The sequence below is a fragment of the Carlito syrichta genome, unplaced genomic scaffold, assembly GCF_000164805.1.
Source record: "Carlito syrichta isolate Samal-C Ts95f unplaced genomic scaffold, Tarsius_syrichta-2.0.1 Scaffold301892, whole genome shotgun sequence".
In the NCBI taxonomy this organism is placed as follows: Eukaryota; Metazoa; Chordata; class Mammalia; order Primates; family Tarsiidae; genus Carlito; species Carlito syrichta.
This window is the reverse complement of record NW_007245988.1, coordinates 261,164-279,339: the sequence shown is the minus strand read 5'-3', so window position 1 is coordinate 279,339 and position 18,176 is coordinate 261,164. Positions and strand designations below refer to the sequence as shown.

Genomic DNA, 18,176 nt, shown 5'->3' with positions numbered 1-18,176 from the left:
TCTGCTGAACACTCATTATTAAATGTTATTCCGGCAAATAAAAAACTTGTAATAGTAAGAAGTTACAATTATAATCTGTATGATGTTAATATATGTTTCTCATTTGAGCATCACAATCATCTCATAGAGTTTATAGGGCCAAGTTTGGCCCTAGTGACACAGTAAGTAGGTGGTAAAGCCAGACTGATACTGTATGTCTTCTAACTCCTAGTTCATTCTTCTTTTTCAACATTATCCTACCTCTGTTTATAGTATACAGCACCCCAGTGATAATGAAAGTTAAAAGAGGACCCAATGATCTGCACTTTAAAGTTGTATGCCTGAAGTCTTCAAATAAATACAACAAACAAAAAACATACTTATCTTCATAAAACAAACAAAAATATACTTTCATAGGGTCTAAGATGCCATGGTATCACAAAGAAAAAAAATCAGTGCCAATTAAACAATGACACAATGCTTTCTAATCACTTAGAATTTTTCTCCACAATCTCTTCCTCTGGGCCATCAAGAGCACTGGGCATGCCTCATTTCTTGAAAGCAACTTCCCTACTGTCTCTGAGATTTTCTTCTAAGCCAGTGACACCCATTCTGCATGTTTTGATGCTAGTGCTTTTTTTTTTTTTTTTTTTGAGTTGGAGTCTCACTCTGTTGCCCAGACTGGAGTACAGTGGCCGCTCCCGGCCACCGCAGCCTCGACCTGCTGGGCTCCGGCGATCCTTCCGCCTCAGCCTTCCGAGTAGCCAGAATTACAGGCGTGTGCTACCACGCCCGGCTGATTTTTGGATTTGTTGTAGAGATGAGGTCTCGCTGCCCAGGCGGGTCTCGAACCCGCGGGCTCAGGCAATCCACTCACCTCAGCCTCCCAAAGGCGCGGGATTACAGGCTGAGCCACCGAGCCCGGCTGCTAGTGCTTTTTTTATCTTACCATAGGATGTTAGGAGAAAAGTCTCTGACAACTAGGGTGACATTTTAAACAGTAATTAAACTCAAATATTATATCATCAATGCATGCAACTCAACTGATATGATGATAACATGAAGAACTATGAACAAGCTCACGCACACACTGAAAAAGAAAACTACAACATCATCTGGCCCACAGTGATTCTAAGATGCCACCAACTGCAAGAGGCACAACAATTGGGGGTTTTAAAGGGTGAAAAAGCTATACATATAAAATAAGGTAACTCACAGTGAAATGTACATATGTCAGTTACAGCCTGTTCTATAAAGCTGAGATAAACTTAAGGTAGCAATAAGTATAATTTTTAATATTGATTTTAATGTAACTTAAAGGAATCAATCATCTATCTCTCATTTCTTCCCACATTTTCCCCTCCCAATTTATATGAAAATATAATGGTCAAAAAGAAAATTTCTATGTTATCCAAAATAGACAATCAACCAAATAATAAAATACTTCTTTTGAAGTATAATTTGAAAAACAAAATATATCCACAATATGTAGATTACAACCCAGTAAGGGAAAAATCATAAGGAAAAAATAGTTACTGATTCTTTTTTTCTTCTTTCAAAAGTGACAGTGGTCCTAAGAAGCAGAAATTAATCTTGCTGTTCTAACTGAGAGATCTCTACTCTCTATAATTATTGATATGCCAGCTAAGGATAGCTTTATATCCTTCCTAGGGACTGAGATTTTAGAAATCACATTGAGGAAAAGGCTGTACAGCAACATAAAGACACCTTGCTTTAACCATTTTGTATGTCATTCCAGAAAAAAACCAAAACAAAACAGAAAACGACTGACTCTTTTTCATCAAAACTCTCTATTTCAGTTTCCATTAAAATATAAAAATATAGTGAGGAAAGAATATTATATCTCCAAGCTACATAACTGTGAGGTCAAGTGACACACTGTCACACACCTGAAAGAGGTCCTGCAGGTCCCCATAGCCTGGGGGTTTCCTTGCTCTGAGCAGTTTCACTGCAGAATTGCAGTTTTTATCCTGGAAAAAAAGAATTAAACTAGGATACCCCACTATGAATCACATTAACATGGGTAAATAAAAGTTTTATTGTGAAAAATGTTACCAGCCATTAAATAACAAATTGTAATTCTTGTGAAAGAAAATGTGACTTATTTCTATCCTCAAATCATTTAAAATCTAGTTCTGGAGAAGAATGATATTCCTAATAACATTAAAAATATTTTACTGAGCTCAAAAGGCTTAAGAGTATATTTAAATGACTCAAGAATAAAGACAAATCATAGTATAGCGAGTTTCATATTAAAAGCACTATACAGAAAAGTGAAGGACTATTCAACAAATGATGTTGGTTCAATTGGTTAGCAATTTTGAAAAGCAAAATAAATCTTAATCTTCATATCACCTTATTATTATCACATCAAATATATTATGATTATGATTTTTTTTTTTTTTTTGAGTTGGAGTCTCACTGGCACTCAGACTGGAGTGCAGTGGCTGCTCCCGGCGGCTGCAGCCTCGACCTGCTGGGCTCCGGCGATCCTTCCACCTCAGCCTTCCAAGTAGCTGGAACTACAGGCGCATGCTACCACGCCCAGCTAATTTTTTTGATTTATTGTAGAGATGAGATCTTGCCAAGTTGCCCAGGCGTGTCTCGAACCCGCGGGTTCAGGCAATTCACTCACCTCGGCCTCCCAAGGCGCGGGATTACAGGCTGAGCCACTGAGCCTGGCTTCAAATATATTATTAATTAAGAATAACCCAAGGTGGGAGAATTACTTGAGCCCAGGAGTTTGAGACTAGCCTGGGCAACACAGTGAGATCTTGTCTCTACAAAAAATAAAATAAAAAAGTTAGCTGGGCAAGGTGGCACACACCTGTAGCCCCAGCTACTCCAGAGACTGGGACAGAAGGATTGCCTGAGCCCAGGAGATGGAGGCTGTGGTGAGCCATAATCATGCCATTATACTCCAGCCTGAATGACAGAGTAAGATCCTGATGCAAAAAAGAAAAAAAAAGAAATGTTTAAGAAAAAAATTAAACCATAGAATAAAAATCATTATCAAGAAGAGGTCATCCTAACTGTAGAGCTACAAAAGAAATAAGAAAAATTAGTTAGATTATGTAAAATAAAAGCATCTAGATAAGAAAATTAAAAAGTAAATGACTTGGGGAAAACATGATATAAACATGGGAAGTCAAGCAATTTGATAAGGAAAACATAAAACTCAAAGAAAAAAATGTAAAATGAAAAGACAAATAATTTAATATACACAGAGCAAAATGATCAACATCAAAAAGAAATGTCAATTAAAATGAGAAGTAATTTGCCTGTTTGATTACCAAAGTTTTTAAAAATAATAATCCAGGCAAGGAGGTTATAAAAATACACTTACATATTACTGGTAAAGGAATAAACTTTTATCTTTTGGGAAAGCAGTGGTAACACAAAAATTTTAAACATTATTTGTACACTTCAACTTTATAATTTAAATTTGTCTCACCTGATGCCAAATTTATCATAAAGAAATAATTCTAAATACTGAAGTATGCCTAACATAAGAGAATGGTTAAATAAACTACAATGCACTTCCTGAAATATCATATAGCAATGAAAAACATTTAAAAAGACAACATCAAAGAGATACTTATATCATGTAATTTGTGTCTTTTATTATAAATACACAAATTAAAATTTTAAAAGGAAAACAACCCAAAGAAAAAAAGAAGAAATAAAAGCGCACTGTATTGTAGATAAACAAATCTCTCTGGCCCAACAGGTCAATTTGTGAACATATTGTTTACAGACCCTAGGTCTTCTATTCTTGCTTACCGAAATAGCCTCCTGGGAGAGCTCTCTGCCTCAGTGATGGTACACTGAAATATATTCTCCACACTAATGTTGTAATTTACTTAAAAATAGAAATATGAATATGTCACTTCCCTGATTCAAACTTCCCATCAAGCTGCTCAGGAAATCACATAATGGCCCTTATGATACTCCTGACATCTATTCCCCCTTCATACTTTTCGGTCAGGAAATACTTGAAAACTGTATACACAGAGCTCATGTCCCCTTTAATTTCCACTTCGACACTTTATTTGCCTGGCTAACTCCTGTTCAATCTTCAAGACTCAGCTTCAGATTCCCAAGCAGGGTAAGGTGCCTCCCCTATGTTGCCATAACAACTCTGTCTAGATTTCTATCTTAGCATGTACCACACAGTCTTAGAATTCTATGCTTAGGTTTGGTCTCGTTCTCTATTACCCAGTTGACATGAGCTAAAAATGACAAAACTCACGTACTCAAATAATTATAACATGTAAAATTAAAGAGAGGTAGAAAAACATACTAGAGGCAGCGCTGAGAGATTTAGCTGCATCTTAGTGTGACGTGTTACCCTACATTTAATGAGGGCTTAGAATTTCCCATGGAGTGTGCTAATTACTGACAACATTAGGCAGAATAGGATGTTGACCCAGACATCAACATCTAGAAAGGAAAGTTTCTAGCAAAGAACTTCAAAAGCCAAATGAAGAAGCAGGTAAGCTAAACATGAATGGCACAAGTATACCTTTTAAACATATTTCTTGTATTTCCAAATAGACTGTAGTGAATTACATGACCCATCTTTCATCTCCCCTAGTGATTATTTTATAATTATTTACTTATTAAGAATATGTTGCATGCTATATTCTATAGATGTTTGTAAAATATCACAAGTATATTTATTGATAAGATAGAATATATTAAATAAAATAAGCAGATAAATTACCACTTAATATTTTAAAAAATTCCCGCCGGGCTCGGTGGCTCAACCTGTAATCCCGTGCCTTGGGAGGCTGAGGTGAGTGAATTGCCTGAGCCCGTGGGTTCAAGACCCGCCTGGGCAACTTGGCAAGACCTCATCTCTATAATAAAAATCAAAAATCAGCCGGGCGTGGTAGCGTGCGCCTGTAGTTCCAGCTACTTGAAAGGCTGAAGCAGAAGGATCGCCGGAGCCCAGCAGGTCGAGGCTGCAGTGGCCGGGAGCAACCACTGCACTCCAGTCTGGGCAACGGAGTGAGACGCCAACTCAAAAAAAAAATTTCCAAGTATCATTACTCATTGCTACTTAAATTAGAGACCTTTTAATTATAAGATCATATAGATATGAAAAGGCTGAGGGAAATCATGTGAAAAAAAGGTACATAAATCATACATAATGATTATTTATGTACAAGTTCTCTATATATACGGACAGCAACTGCAAATAGCCATAGGCAGATGTAACCAATGTTAAAAGACACCACAACTTCATCGATTTCCTTGTTACAAATATATATTCAAGAAGCAGATTACATAATTTTTTGTATATCACACGCTTTCTCAATTTCTAGTATACTGTAAGTTAGGATAATAAACACAATTTGTAATATATAATAGTCAGATGTGAGATTAAGGCATTTGGCCTTGTAAATGAAAATCTTTTTGCTGCTCTCAGTTGCAAAGTTTTATCTTTAAAGAAAAAGGAGATTTTGAGATAATGATCTGTACATCTGAATCAATGCTGACATTACCTGGCATAGCATTCCCACTTATGTCAGCATTCATGACAGCAGTGAAAACAAAGAAAAGTAAACATTAAGGGAGGATGCTTAAAAGAAGGGGAGATGCAGAGCAAAGATTTATTCTGCGATGTAAACAATCTTCCCTTGGAAAATAAACCTCAGAAACTAAAGCTGGCTAGAAATCTATGCTGAGTATCGTTAATTAAGCTAGCTGATGCTACTGAAAAGTTCTGATTTTTACAGCCAATCTTTATATTTTCTGAATATTCAGAGACATATGAGAATTCAATATCCCACCTCATTTGAGAACGCCTCCATCGTTTATTATCTTTGACATCCATTACCATACAGAAGTAATATTCCATCATCTCCTATAGTCTCAAGTACTAAAATAAGTAACCATTTCTCAGGAAATAGAAAAAGTTGACTAAAATAATTTTCTCAGTATTAACTGTACATTGAATTAACTATGTAGTTTAGAAACTATATACTGACTAACTTAAGTTCTTTGTGTTTAAGAGCATCTTCTTTTGAAGATGACAGTGGTCTATAAATCTATAACTTTTAGGTATTACTTGCTATATATACTTGGTGAAAAATATTAGGATAAGACTTTATCCTGATAACTTATCCTAATAATATAATATAGTACAGTATGCTAATATACCTCTTTGAGTACATGGCTCTGGATACTATAAAGGTTAAAACATAAAGTATTAATTGTATTTGTATAAGGGTCTGTTCTAACTTGATTTGAATAAAGTTAATTGAATTAAAATGAAACTAACAGCCTGCCCATATATTAAATTCATACCAACTGAGTCAATATGTTTCTTACATGCCCTTAAGACTAACTCATTAGACATTTTACTTGGTATAGAACACTGGAATAAACACTGATCCTCTGAAAGAAATCAGTCTTTTTTTTTATCTTCCACAAACTATAGAGCCAATGAAAATTTCCATTGCTGGAGAATAATTAAGGACTTACTATGATATCAGTAATGATATTAGCAAAGATAAATATTTACAATAATATTCTGATATGATTGGCCTATGATAAGTCTCCAACATAAAATTATTCAGGTCATCATATATTTTTAAGCACCAATTTCCCCCCAGTAGCTAATCTGCCCAACACACATCTCCCATTAAAACCCACCTGCCCACCCTCCCAACCCAACGCACACACCTCTACCTTTACCTACCACTTTTTATTACGCTCTTTCTCAGTATGCACACAGAACATTATTTCATGAACAATGTTATAAAACTGTTTGGTATTTTGATAGACTGTTCAATAGCAGGGAAGCTGAGAGACATGGGTGCTAACTTAGGAGAGCTAACCTAAGAGCAAATTTCCTCCAAGCTGGATAGCTTAAGGGAAATCCACTTGGCCCTCCACACTTAAACTGCCCCCCTAAATCTTCGTTTCATTTGGTAACAGACTGAAATCCCTAGTTAGGGATTTAATGGAATCCTTCACAAAAAATGTAAAAGGTATGAGAGTTAAAGAGATTCTTTACCACTTAGACTTTGTTTAAACTAATAGGACTGCTTTTCTCAAAGACTAGCTGAGACTAATAGCACTACTGGAACTGGAAATGCAGACCGAAGGGCCAGTGATGGAAGCAGTGGTCACATATGAAACACTTAGGAGGAAACCTTGCAATGGTAGCACACTGTAACGGGAAATGTGGGCTCTGAACACTCCTGGATTCGAAACTAGTTCTACCACTTACCATGTGACCTTGAGCAAGAAGCTTACTTTCTTTGCATTCCAATTTACTCTACTATAAAATAATACTTTCCCACAAAGTTGTCTTATGTAAGGCAGAGTGGTGCAAGTGTCTTACACACAACAGATTCTCTCTCCCTCCCCCAAAATGTCAATTTCCCTCTTTTCCATGTCATTATTGAGGTGAGAAGAAAAAGGAGCAGGCTGAGTAAAAAGGATGCCAAAGATAAACTCTTGAAAACTCCTCCTTGAAAACCAGGTTCAATCCAGAGAAGGTAAGAAAACACTTTTGTTTTCTTTTTTCTACCCCACTCTCATTCTTTCTCCAAGACATAAAACTCATGTGGCAAAACTAAATACACAATACTACACTACACATTTTTTATAGTACATAAAGATAACAGAGATCTTGGATGATAGACTGAGAACCAGTCTTTCAGTTCAATGCAACAAATACTAATTGAGGGTCTTTTATAAGTAAGGTATGTCTCAGGTAATTAGCAAGAGATGAAAGAGAATGAAAAGGTAAGAAAAAAATCCTTGCGTTTAAGGAATTAGTAATTTTAAGCTTTCTGATTTCAGAGAATTTTATAGCATTCATCTTCGGAAAACACAATCTGTTCACAAGTTAAGGACTTTTACCTGTTCTGTTCATTATAAATAGCATATTTTAGGGCATAAGGAAGAGATGTTACAGAAAACTGATGGCTTCTTTAAAGAAAGATTCTACTATTATTATTATTAGTCAAATTTTTGTTAATTGTTAAATTTTTAATGCAAAAAATTACCTGCCAAAATTTCGGTGTTTCGTGCAGCTATTGTTTTAACTTTTATTATTCCTGATTCAGCAGCCTGCAAGAATAAAAATAATTAGAACATAAACTTACTATCAACACAAATTATCTAGGGAAAAGAAGTTACATATGTGTGTATATATATACATATATATGTGTATATATATATGTATATACACACACACACACATAAAATCTCAAGCACAAATAGAGTCACCTTTTTAATTTGCAAAACATCAGCTACTAAGCCCAGTAGTGACATAAACATTAAATGTATAAAATGTGATTAATTTGATTATTCACAAACTCTACACTATAGCATGCTGCCTTCCTCTGCCTTAAAACATAACTGGAATACCTCAATCCCCCACAAATTTAAGTGTTCAGAGAATAAAAATAATAAATAAAGTCTACTGAAAATAACTAGGTTCTTCTTCCCCATCTTACACCTCCCATCTCCCCACCACAAATGTTGTTCAGCACTCACTGTTATTACTTCTCAGTCATCTATTTGTGTGTATATATACAATGGTGCCCGAAAAATGTATACACATTTTTTTTTTTTTGAGTTGGAGTCTCACTCTGTCGCTCAGACTGGAGTGCAGTGGCCGCTCCCGGCCACCGCAGCCTCGACCTGCTGGGCTCCGGCGATCCTTCTGCCTTAGCCTTCCAAGTAGCTGGAATTACAGGCATGTGCTACCATGCCAGGTTGATTTTCTGATTTATTGTAGAGATGAGGTCTCGCTGCCCAGGCGGGTCTCGAACCTGCGGGCTCAGGCAATCCACTTACCTCAGCCTCCCAAAGGCGTGGGATTACAGGCTGAGCCACCGAGCCCGTCTTGTATACACATTTTAAGAGATGCTATCTATGTATTACTTTTCAAATTAAATTACAGTAGCAATGTGTAGTATGACATTCGCTCAACCATGCTTCCCCCATTTTCTTTGACTGTGCTACCTGTCACATGGTAACACTAGCACTCATTTGATTAATGCCATCTTTTGAATGAACATCATACTAAAAATGTATATACACTCTTTGGCACTCCCATCCATATATGACTTATATGTTTATATACAAATTTTTTCTTTAAAGAGATGGGGGTCTATGTTGCCCAGGCTGGACTAGAACTCCTGAGCTCAAGCAGTCCTCCGACCTCAGCCTCCCAAGTAGTTGGTACTATAGGCCAGCTATATTTTTTAAGCACTCATTAAAGTTTTCATAATGTGTTTAAAACACTTTGTCATTGTATGTTTAACTAGCAGTACCTGAAAGTCATATAGCATTTCACAGAATGCCACAGAACTACACTGCCCAATACAGTTAGTAACTGGCTACTCTGTGGCTATTAAGCACTTGATATATGGTTAGTCTAAAATGAGCTGAGCTCTAAGTGTAAAATACACACTAGATTTTAAAGACTTAGTAGTTAAAAAAAGAACATAAACTAGTCCCGTTTTTAGATTATATACTAAAATATTTTAAATTTATTAGACAAAATTTAAAATATTAATATCTTTTTATACATTCTTAATGCAATTTAAAATTATGTATATGGGCTGAGCACAGTGGCTCAAACCTGTAATCCCGGCACTTTGGGAGGCTGAGGTGAGGGGACTGCCTGAGCCCACGGGTTCACAATCAGCCTGAGCAACTTGGTGAGACCTCATCTCTACAATAAATAAAAAATTAGCTGGGCATGGTAGCATGTGCCTGTAATTCCAGCTACTTGGAAGGCTGAGACGGAAGGATCACTGGGGTCTAGCAGGTCAAGGCTGGGGTGGCCATGAGCATGCCACGGCCTGCCAGCCTGGGTGACACAGTGAGACTCTGACTCAAAAAACAAAAGTAGCTAAGGAAGAACACCAGTGTGCCCTGGGATACCAGTTTGACAACTAGTGAATTAATGTATGAAATAAAGAACACATGGTAAGCTACACCATGTTAGTAGACCTCTGTCATTCTGTTGCCTCCAAGCACATGAAAGCCCTTGTGTCTGAAGAACTCTCAACTTCATGAATTGTGGAGCAATAGCCTATCTTTCACCATTAAAATGAAAAATCCCAGATGCTTGCTTTCCTGCATGCCCCGGCAGCCTACGCTTACCCATACAGCGATTCTCAATGTGAAATCTAGTAACAGAAAGGCAGAGACCAAAGAGAATTCTTTCTGACCACAGCAACAGTGAAAGCAATACCAAGTTTCCCAGGGCAGCAGAACCAGGGGTGGCCTGGAGTGACCAGCGCAGGCAGTAGTGCAGTCAGTGGCATCCAGCCACTATTCAGCGGAGACAGCAGAAATGTCTCACTGGGACAAGTTTTGCTGTGGTTCTAGCTGTTTAGCCTCGTTCTGTTCATGCACCTATCTAGGGCTGGCTCCATCCAGCCTTCTACCAACTCTGCAAACCACTCAATATCCTATCAGTAAATTTTATTTCTGCTTAAATCAGTCAGAGCCTGCTTCCCTTGCTCATAACTAAGAAGCCTCATGGATACACTAGAACTTACTTCTTCTAAAAGTTCAATAAATGAAAATGTCCCAAGTTAAATTAACATGGCTAATGGCACTAAAACACAGTCAAAATCAATGACTTCAGGGAAAGAGTATTGCTCTTCTGATTAATTGAGCAGTGTATATTAGAAACACCAGAATCTTTAAAAATAATCCTGATGTCCAGATTGCAGCCCAAGTAAATCAGAATGACTGCTGGTGGGAGACAGGAGTTAGCAGTTTAAAAAACCTTAAGGTGATTCCAATATACAGTAAAATTTAGGTGGCTACTGCAATAATACAAGCAAGAGATAATGGTGGATAGATAGGCCCAAGGCAGTAGTGACTGAGGTGGTAAGAAGTGTTTGGATATATTGGTTATATTATGAAGATGCACAAACCATAGCAAATTTACTACTATAAAAATAAAGAACACTGAAACACTGATCTTATCCTGAATACTTTGTAATACTCACATACCTCATCTCAGACTGGGTTGATTTCTTACTGGGCCAGTTGAAATTAATCTGTGGTCACTGAAATTTCTCCATCATCATTTTCAAGTTTAACTTCTCCTCCTTCTAACTATGGCCCTATATACCTTTCATATGACCAAATTCAATATGTGGTTTTGCCTCAGTGTCAACAGAGATTGACTGAATTGAACCATCATATATAGACCTTTTGAATTCTAGTCAGTCAAACTTAACAGTTCCCCAAATCCAGCCTGTAGCATGCTAGATGCTAGATAAGGATTTGAAATTTGCCACTGTTTTGAATTACTGAGATGAATAGGAGCTGAACCATGAATGTGTGCACATATCTAACAAATATGCTTACACATGCACACAATAATGAGAAGGAATAAGGAGTATTTTTTAAAGTAGTTCCAAAGTAGTGTTTTAAGAGATATATAACCAGTATTTTCATTCCTAAACTCAAAGAATTACCTTGGACATAATTAGACCTATCTCATATCTCCCCATTTTTTCACATCCAAGTCCTATTGCCAAAATACTTTTGAGACTGTAACACTTTCTCATAGGCAGTTTCATTATCAACTTTTATTGATACACTTGTATACCGGGGTCTAGTCTTACTTCATACCAAGGCCTGGCTTACATCTTTAAGAGATCCTGTATGCACAAAGGTCTTCAGAGTCAGATTTCCTTCTATTTATCAAGGATTGTAGGTGTGCAGAGGAGTCCTTAAGCTCTTGGACATAGAAGTATCCCCTATTCTGATCAGTTACCAAGTATATCCGTAAGGAACCTACTCAATTGTAAACACAGTTATTTTTTCCTGAATTATTAACCCTCATGCAAAAAAAAAAAAAGAAAGAAAAGAAGAGGAAAAAACATGGCCAGTTCTGCAGACTTGAATAGAGATGACACAGGTTAAAGTGAGTAGTCTAATATAGCCCTGAGGGCAATCTATGACTTGGAAAAGAAAGTCAAAGTGTGAATAACTACACTGCAGAGTTTAACACTTCTTAAACTTTCTCATGAAATATGCTAATTTTCTTAATACTCTTTACTGACTCCTCTTCTAAGACCACCTAGAATATCCTTGGCCTCATTTTTCACTCAATAAACTCCCCCAGGCAATCCCACACAGTAGGCCCTCCATAGCCACTGGCTCTGCATCTGTGGATTCAATCAACTGCAGATGGAAAACACTCAGGAAAAAACAATAAACAATACAAATAGAAACCAATACAGTATAACAACTATTTATATAGCATTTACATTGTATTCGGTATTAGAAGTACAGTAATCTAGAGATGATTGAAAGTATATAGGAGGATGTGCAGATTATATGCAAATACTGTGCCATTTTACATCAGGGACTTGAGCACCTGTGGATTTTGGTATCCCCCAGGGTCCTGGAACCAATCTCACACAAACACCAAAGGACAACTGTAATTCTATAGTTTCAACTACCTTCTAAAAGCAAAAGACTCCTAAATTATATTCCTGTTCCTGACCTGTCTCTTAAATTACAGACTTATTAACCTAAATGTTTAGAATGTGCCTTAAATTCAAGATGCTCAAACAGATGTCATCGGTTCCCTCCATCCCCAAAGTCCCACCTCAGTCAGAAAAATCTGTTTCTTCTTCTTACAATCTCTAATTTTCTGAACGGCAGCATTGCTGATCCAGTTGCTGACCAGATACCTGGGTTTCCCCTTCATCGCACAATCAGTCTATGGAGTTAACATACCTTGTACTCTTTTTCTTTTCAAATCCCATGTCCACACTATCAACCTAAATAAAGAGATGCCTCTACCTGCAATTGTGTCCTCCATCCATCCACTGTCACAATTCTTCAGTGGCTTCCTAGCATTCACCCCTACCAATGTTTCTCAAAATTGAGAACAATAGTATAAGGACATCTTTTTTTTTTTTTGAGTTGGAGTCTCACTCTGTCGCCCAGACTGGAGTGCAGTGGCTGCTCCTGGCCACCGCAACCTTGACCTGCTGGGCTCTGGCGATCCTTCCGCCTCAGCCTTCCAATAGCTGGAACTACAGGCGTGCACTGCCACGCCCGGCTGATTTTTTGATTTATTGTAGAAATGAGGTCTCGCTGCCCAGGTGGGTCTCGAACCCGCGGGCTCAGGCAATCCACTCACCTCAGCCTCCCAAAGACGCGGGATTACAGACTGAGCCACTGAGCCCGGCTAGGACATCTTTTAAGAGGGAAAAAAAAAATCCATGAACCTACCCAGTCACTGACAAATGTAAGTGTATGTATAAATACAATCAGGAATATATGCTTTATAGCTTTTAAATTGTAAAGCCAACAAATTTCCAAATGAAATACAAACCCAAATTGGGACTAATTTAATGTGACAATGCTTTGCTGAAAGTAAACCACTGCAACATGAAAACAGCTGTAGACTATGGTGCAGATTCTTCTGATTTTGTCATCCTTCTAGTACCATGAGCTGACAGAATCATTTCTTACATCACTTTTTGACATGACAACTACAGAAAAGCCTTTCCACCGTCAGTTCTGTCTATGGCTTGTACCTGGAACACTTTATCTCATTTATCTCATTATGTCTGTTTCCGCACACTAGCTGTAAGACCCATGAGGGTAAGAAACATTCATCCCTACTACTCTGCCTTTCATGGTGCCTTTCCTATAGTAACTACATAATGTTTCTAAAGTAACAAATGAAAAGTTCTAAATAGTATAAAAATGACTTGTTGGTATTACGTGTGTATATATGTATACACATACACACACACCAGGAGTGCCAAAAAAAGTATACACATTTTAAGTAAGATGTTCACTCAAAAGATGGTGTTAATCAAGTGAATGCCAGAATAACCATACAACAGGCAGAACAGTCAAAGAAAATGGGAGAAGCATGGCTGAGCAAATCTCATACTACACATTGCTGCTGTAATTCAATTCAACTTCAAAAAGTAATACATAGATAACATCTCTTAAAATGTGTATAAATTTTTTGGTATTCCCGTATATGTATGTGTGTGTATATATATGTGTGCGTGTGCATGCATGTATATGCACCCGTGTGTGTGTGTGTGTGTGTGTGTGTGCGCGCGCGCTACTTCAAGCCCACTTGAAGGGGGAGAGACAGAGAGGGACTTAACTGTCTCACTAATTGAAAAACCCAGAGGAAGTCTGATCCAAAGGTTCACAGGCCATCCGGGCTGCAGTCTCACTCTTCTTTCTGCCACTCCCTTGGTTCTGCTCTGTCCCATGGGTAGGTTCATCCTCAGGCTGCTTTCAATTTCGGCAAAAATGGCTGCAGCCATTCCACTACCTCACAATTTCACATAACACTATCCAAAAGAAAAGAGTCCCTTTCAGTAGCTCTTAAAGAAGAAAGAGGAAGCTTTTCTTTCCCAGGAGCACTCACTAGCATTATGTAACTTGGGCAGGAATAGAGGTGGGCATGCTGGAGGAGGGGTTAAAGTAGATTAAGCTAATAAAGATACCCTGGAGTTAGGAAGGAGAATCCAAAGGGCTGAAAATGAGGAAGAGTGTAGCCTACCTCTGAAGGAAGTAAAAGAGAATGGATGGTAGGAAAGGAATGAACAAATATTCACTACCAGAACTATACACAGATTTAAAAAAAAAAAAAAAAAGGTTTTTTAAAGGCTGCTTGTCTTCACAAAAATTGCTTTTCTATTTTTTTTAAAAAACATATATTTTGACAACTTCTATGACAATGAAGCCTCAAAATTACAACAAATTGAACCAGGTGTGGTGCTTCACACCCACCACTTTGGGAGGTGAGGCAAGAAGACTGCCTGAGTCCAGGAGTTTGAGACCAGCCTGGGCAACATGGCAAGATCTCATCTCTACAATAAATAAAAAAATTAGCTGGGCTTGGTGGCACACAACTGTAGCCCCAGCTATTTGAAAGTGGAATACAGAAGGATCTCCTGAGTCCAGCTGGTTGAGGCTGCAGTAGCTGTGATCGTGCCACTGCACTCCAGCCTGGGGGACAGAGCGAGACATGGACTCAAATAAATAAATAAATTTTAAAAACAGATTTTTAAAAATTACGACATATTTACTAAAGGTCCAAATTAATTATTCACAGGACACAGCTTGAAATAAGAACTAAAGAAGAAATGTGAAATTCAAGTCAATGGCAACTTAGGTAAAAATAATACATTCATGAGACAGGTAAGTATGGAGCTGCCTAAAGACTTGTGATCTTAAATGTCACTTAAAATGAAAAGATCCAAAGTCAAGGTCACACTTGGGAGTACTTAAAGATCCAGAACACTCCCTAGATGACAACATGCTCATAAAACAATTACTACATTGAAACCAGAAAGATTTTCTGTTGTAACATTCAATTTTTCTACAACCCTAAAAGCTTCTAAAAATATATACCTATATGACAATCTATTCAGACCTCTGGTTTCTAAGGAAACAAATAAAATATATTTTCTTTAGCATATTAAATTAAAGGTTGGAAGACAGATTACACGCAGATGGCTAAATATAAATATATTGTACGCCTATCTAGATAGTAAGCCTTTTCCTTCCTTTTCTTAAAAATGCAATCTTCTAATTATCTAATTAGCACCTCCTAAGCACACAAATGTTTATCCTTCTATAGAGGATAGAAGGATAAACAAGATCCAATATTGAGCCCTAAGAAGTTATTTAGAAAAGAGAAAAAAATCCTTAACAAACTACAACAGAAGGAAAAACATAAAGAGTTATAAGGAAATAAATTATAAAATACATTTAGGTGAAAGTTAAGAAAGCAGAGGAAAACATACTAGACTGACAAGCCTGGGCAGAAGTTGCAATTGCTTTTTGCTCCAGTAGCCAGCTAGTCCTCAGCAATGGCAGGTGTTCAAAAAGTATCTCATGAACAAACCAACAACTGAATGATTAAGTGAAGAGGGAAATTAGAAAGTTATCTGTAAGTTGATTCATTCATGCAACAAATGGGCAACATTCAAAGTGGCATTCAAAGGGAATTTTTTATTTAAAAAAGAAAAAAAAAGGTGGGAGGCAATTCCAAACCAACAAGAGGACCAGAAGGCATAACATGAATGAGGCAAGCAGAAGAATATATTCAGCAAGCCAGTCTGGCTGAAGGGTAAAGGCATTAGAGGAAGAGTTGAGGGTGATGAAACCAGAAAGCAAGGTTGGGAAGATCAAGAGGGTGGTAAACACTGTTAAAAAGTTCTCTAAGCCGGGCTCGGTGGCTCAGCCTGTAATCCCACGCCTTTGGGAGGCTGAGGTAAGTGGATTGTTTGAGCCCGCAGGTTCATGATCCACCTGGGCAACTTGGCAAGACCTCATCTCTACAAAAAATCAAAAAATTAGCCGGGTGTGGTAGCGCGCGCCTGTAGTTCCAGCTACTTGGAAGGCTGAGGTGGAAGGATCGCCGGAGCACAACAGGTCGAGGCTGTGGTGGCTGGGAGCTGCACTCCAGTCTGGGCGACAGAGTGAGACTCCAACTCAAAAAAATAAAAAAAAAACCAAAAAGTTCTCTTAGTGGCCAGGCTTGGTGGCTCAGCCTGTAATCCTGCACTTTGGGAGGCCGAGGTGAGTGAATTGCCTGAGCCTGCGGGTTCGAGACCCGCCTGGGCAACTTGGCAGAATCTCATCTCTACAATAAATTAAAAAATCAGCCGGGCGTGGTAGCGGAACCTCATCTCTACAATAAATAAAAAAATCGCCTATAATTCCGGCTACTCGGAAGGCTGAGGTGGAAGGATCGCTGGAGCCCAGCAGGTCAAGGCTGCAGTGGCCGGGAGTGGCCACTGCACTCCAGTCTGGGCGACAGAGTGAAAGAGACTCCGACTCAAAAAAAAAAAAGTTCTCTAAGTACAGAGTAACCATTGAGGGTTTCTGAGTTGTTTTAAGTATATTAATCTGGTGGTGGGTACAGTTTGGAGTCACATATGCCATTAATGCATGTCAAAAGCCAGGCATAATGTTAAAACCTGAAACTAAGATAATAGGTAAAAAAAAAAAAAATAGAAAAGAAAGAGGTATGCTAGAAATCACAGAGCTGGAAGGAACAGCTGATAGTTGAGAGACCCAAGAAACCAAGAAACTTCAAAAGCCATACTTGCTGTAAAAGTAGTGTTTAGTTCACTATATTTTATATATCCCTACCTCATGTTCATTGTACTTTATGAAATCTTAGTACTTTAAATCCTACCTCAGACCCCGAAGAATTAGGCATATGTCGGGTACCGGGTAGCGACTGATTGTGTAATTATATAATGTCTTAAGTAGTGTTTGTATTTAGAACTCTTGGGTTAAGCATTGTTAGTCCCAATTGCCATGCTGACTTCTGCTTTTACAACGGGATGTAAATGTTAAAGCGATAAGCCCCTTTCAGACATTCCTTTGCTGCAGACTTGGAGACGCTAGTAATCTGCCTGCTTGCTCAGGTTAATTTATACGCAGTGACTGTATGAACCTACTTATCTGACATTCCACTCTGCCTGTTGGGTGGGTTTCTGTCAATCACGGGCAGTCAGGTTGAAGTCCACGAAAGGCACCTACCAATATCAAGTGTTCCTGTAGTTCCAGCTACTTGGAAGGCTGAGGCAGAAGGATCGCCTGAGTCCAGCAGGTCAAGCCTGGGGTGGCTGTGGATGTGCCACACTCCAGCCTGAGCAACAGAGTGAGACATCAACTCAAAAAAAAAAAAAAAAAAAATCAGAAAGTGCTCCATTTCCTTCAGGTTTTCTAATTTACTTGCATACAGGTTTTTATAGTAATATCTAATAATCTTTAGATTTTCTTCAGGGTCAGTTGTGACTTCACCTTTTGCATCTCTAATGTGTTTATCTGGGCTTTCTCTATTTCATTTTTTCAGTCAATCTCATCAGGGGATTGTCAATCTTATTTATCCTTTCAAAGAACCAGCTTTTGTTCTTGTTGATCCTTTCTATTATACTTTTATCTTCTATGACTGCAACAGTGATTTTATTTGGTGATCTGGATTTGGATTCTTTTGTGGAAGTTAGGATTTAAGTGATCTTGGCTTTAGGTGTGAAATTAGGCTGTGCAATGCTATTTTTTTGGGGGGGGGAGGGTTTGAGTTGGTGCGGGGGTCCAGCCCTGCAAGTTGGAGTCTCACTCTGTCACCCAGACTGGAGGGCAGTGGCTGCTCCCGGCCACTGCAG

At 38.1% G+C, this 18,176-nt stretch overlaps 1 protein-coding gene across 5 annotated transcripts in view; it reads right to left on the bottom strand.

Annotated features, from left to right (window-relative positions):
- MON2 (MON2 homolog, regulator of endosome-to-Golgi trafficking) overlaps positions 1-18,176 on the bottom strand; it is a 107,834-nt gene that overhangs the window by 82,096 nt on the left and 7,562 nt on the right. For all 5 annotated transcript variants that reach the window (XM_021711170.1, XM_008055613.2, XM_021711168.1 and 2 more), the window contains one exon: positions 8,028-8,091. Coding sequence is in view for 4 of the 5 variants with exons in the window: in XM_008055613.2 (XP_008053804.1) it covers positions 8,028-8,091 (64 nt within the window). In the remaining variant the exon portion in view is untranslated. The remainder of the gene's footprint in view (positions 1-8,027; positions 8,092-18,176) is intronic.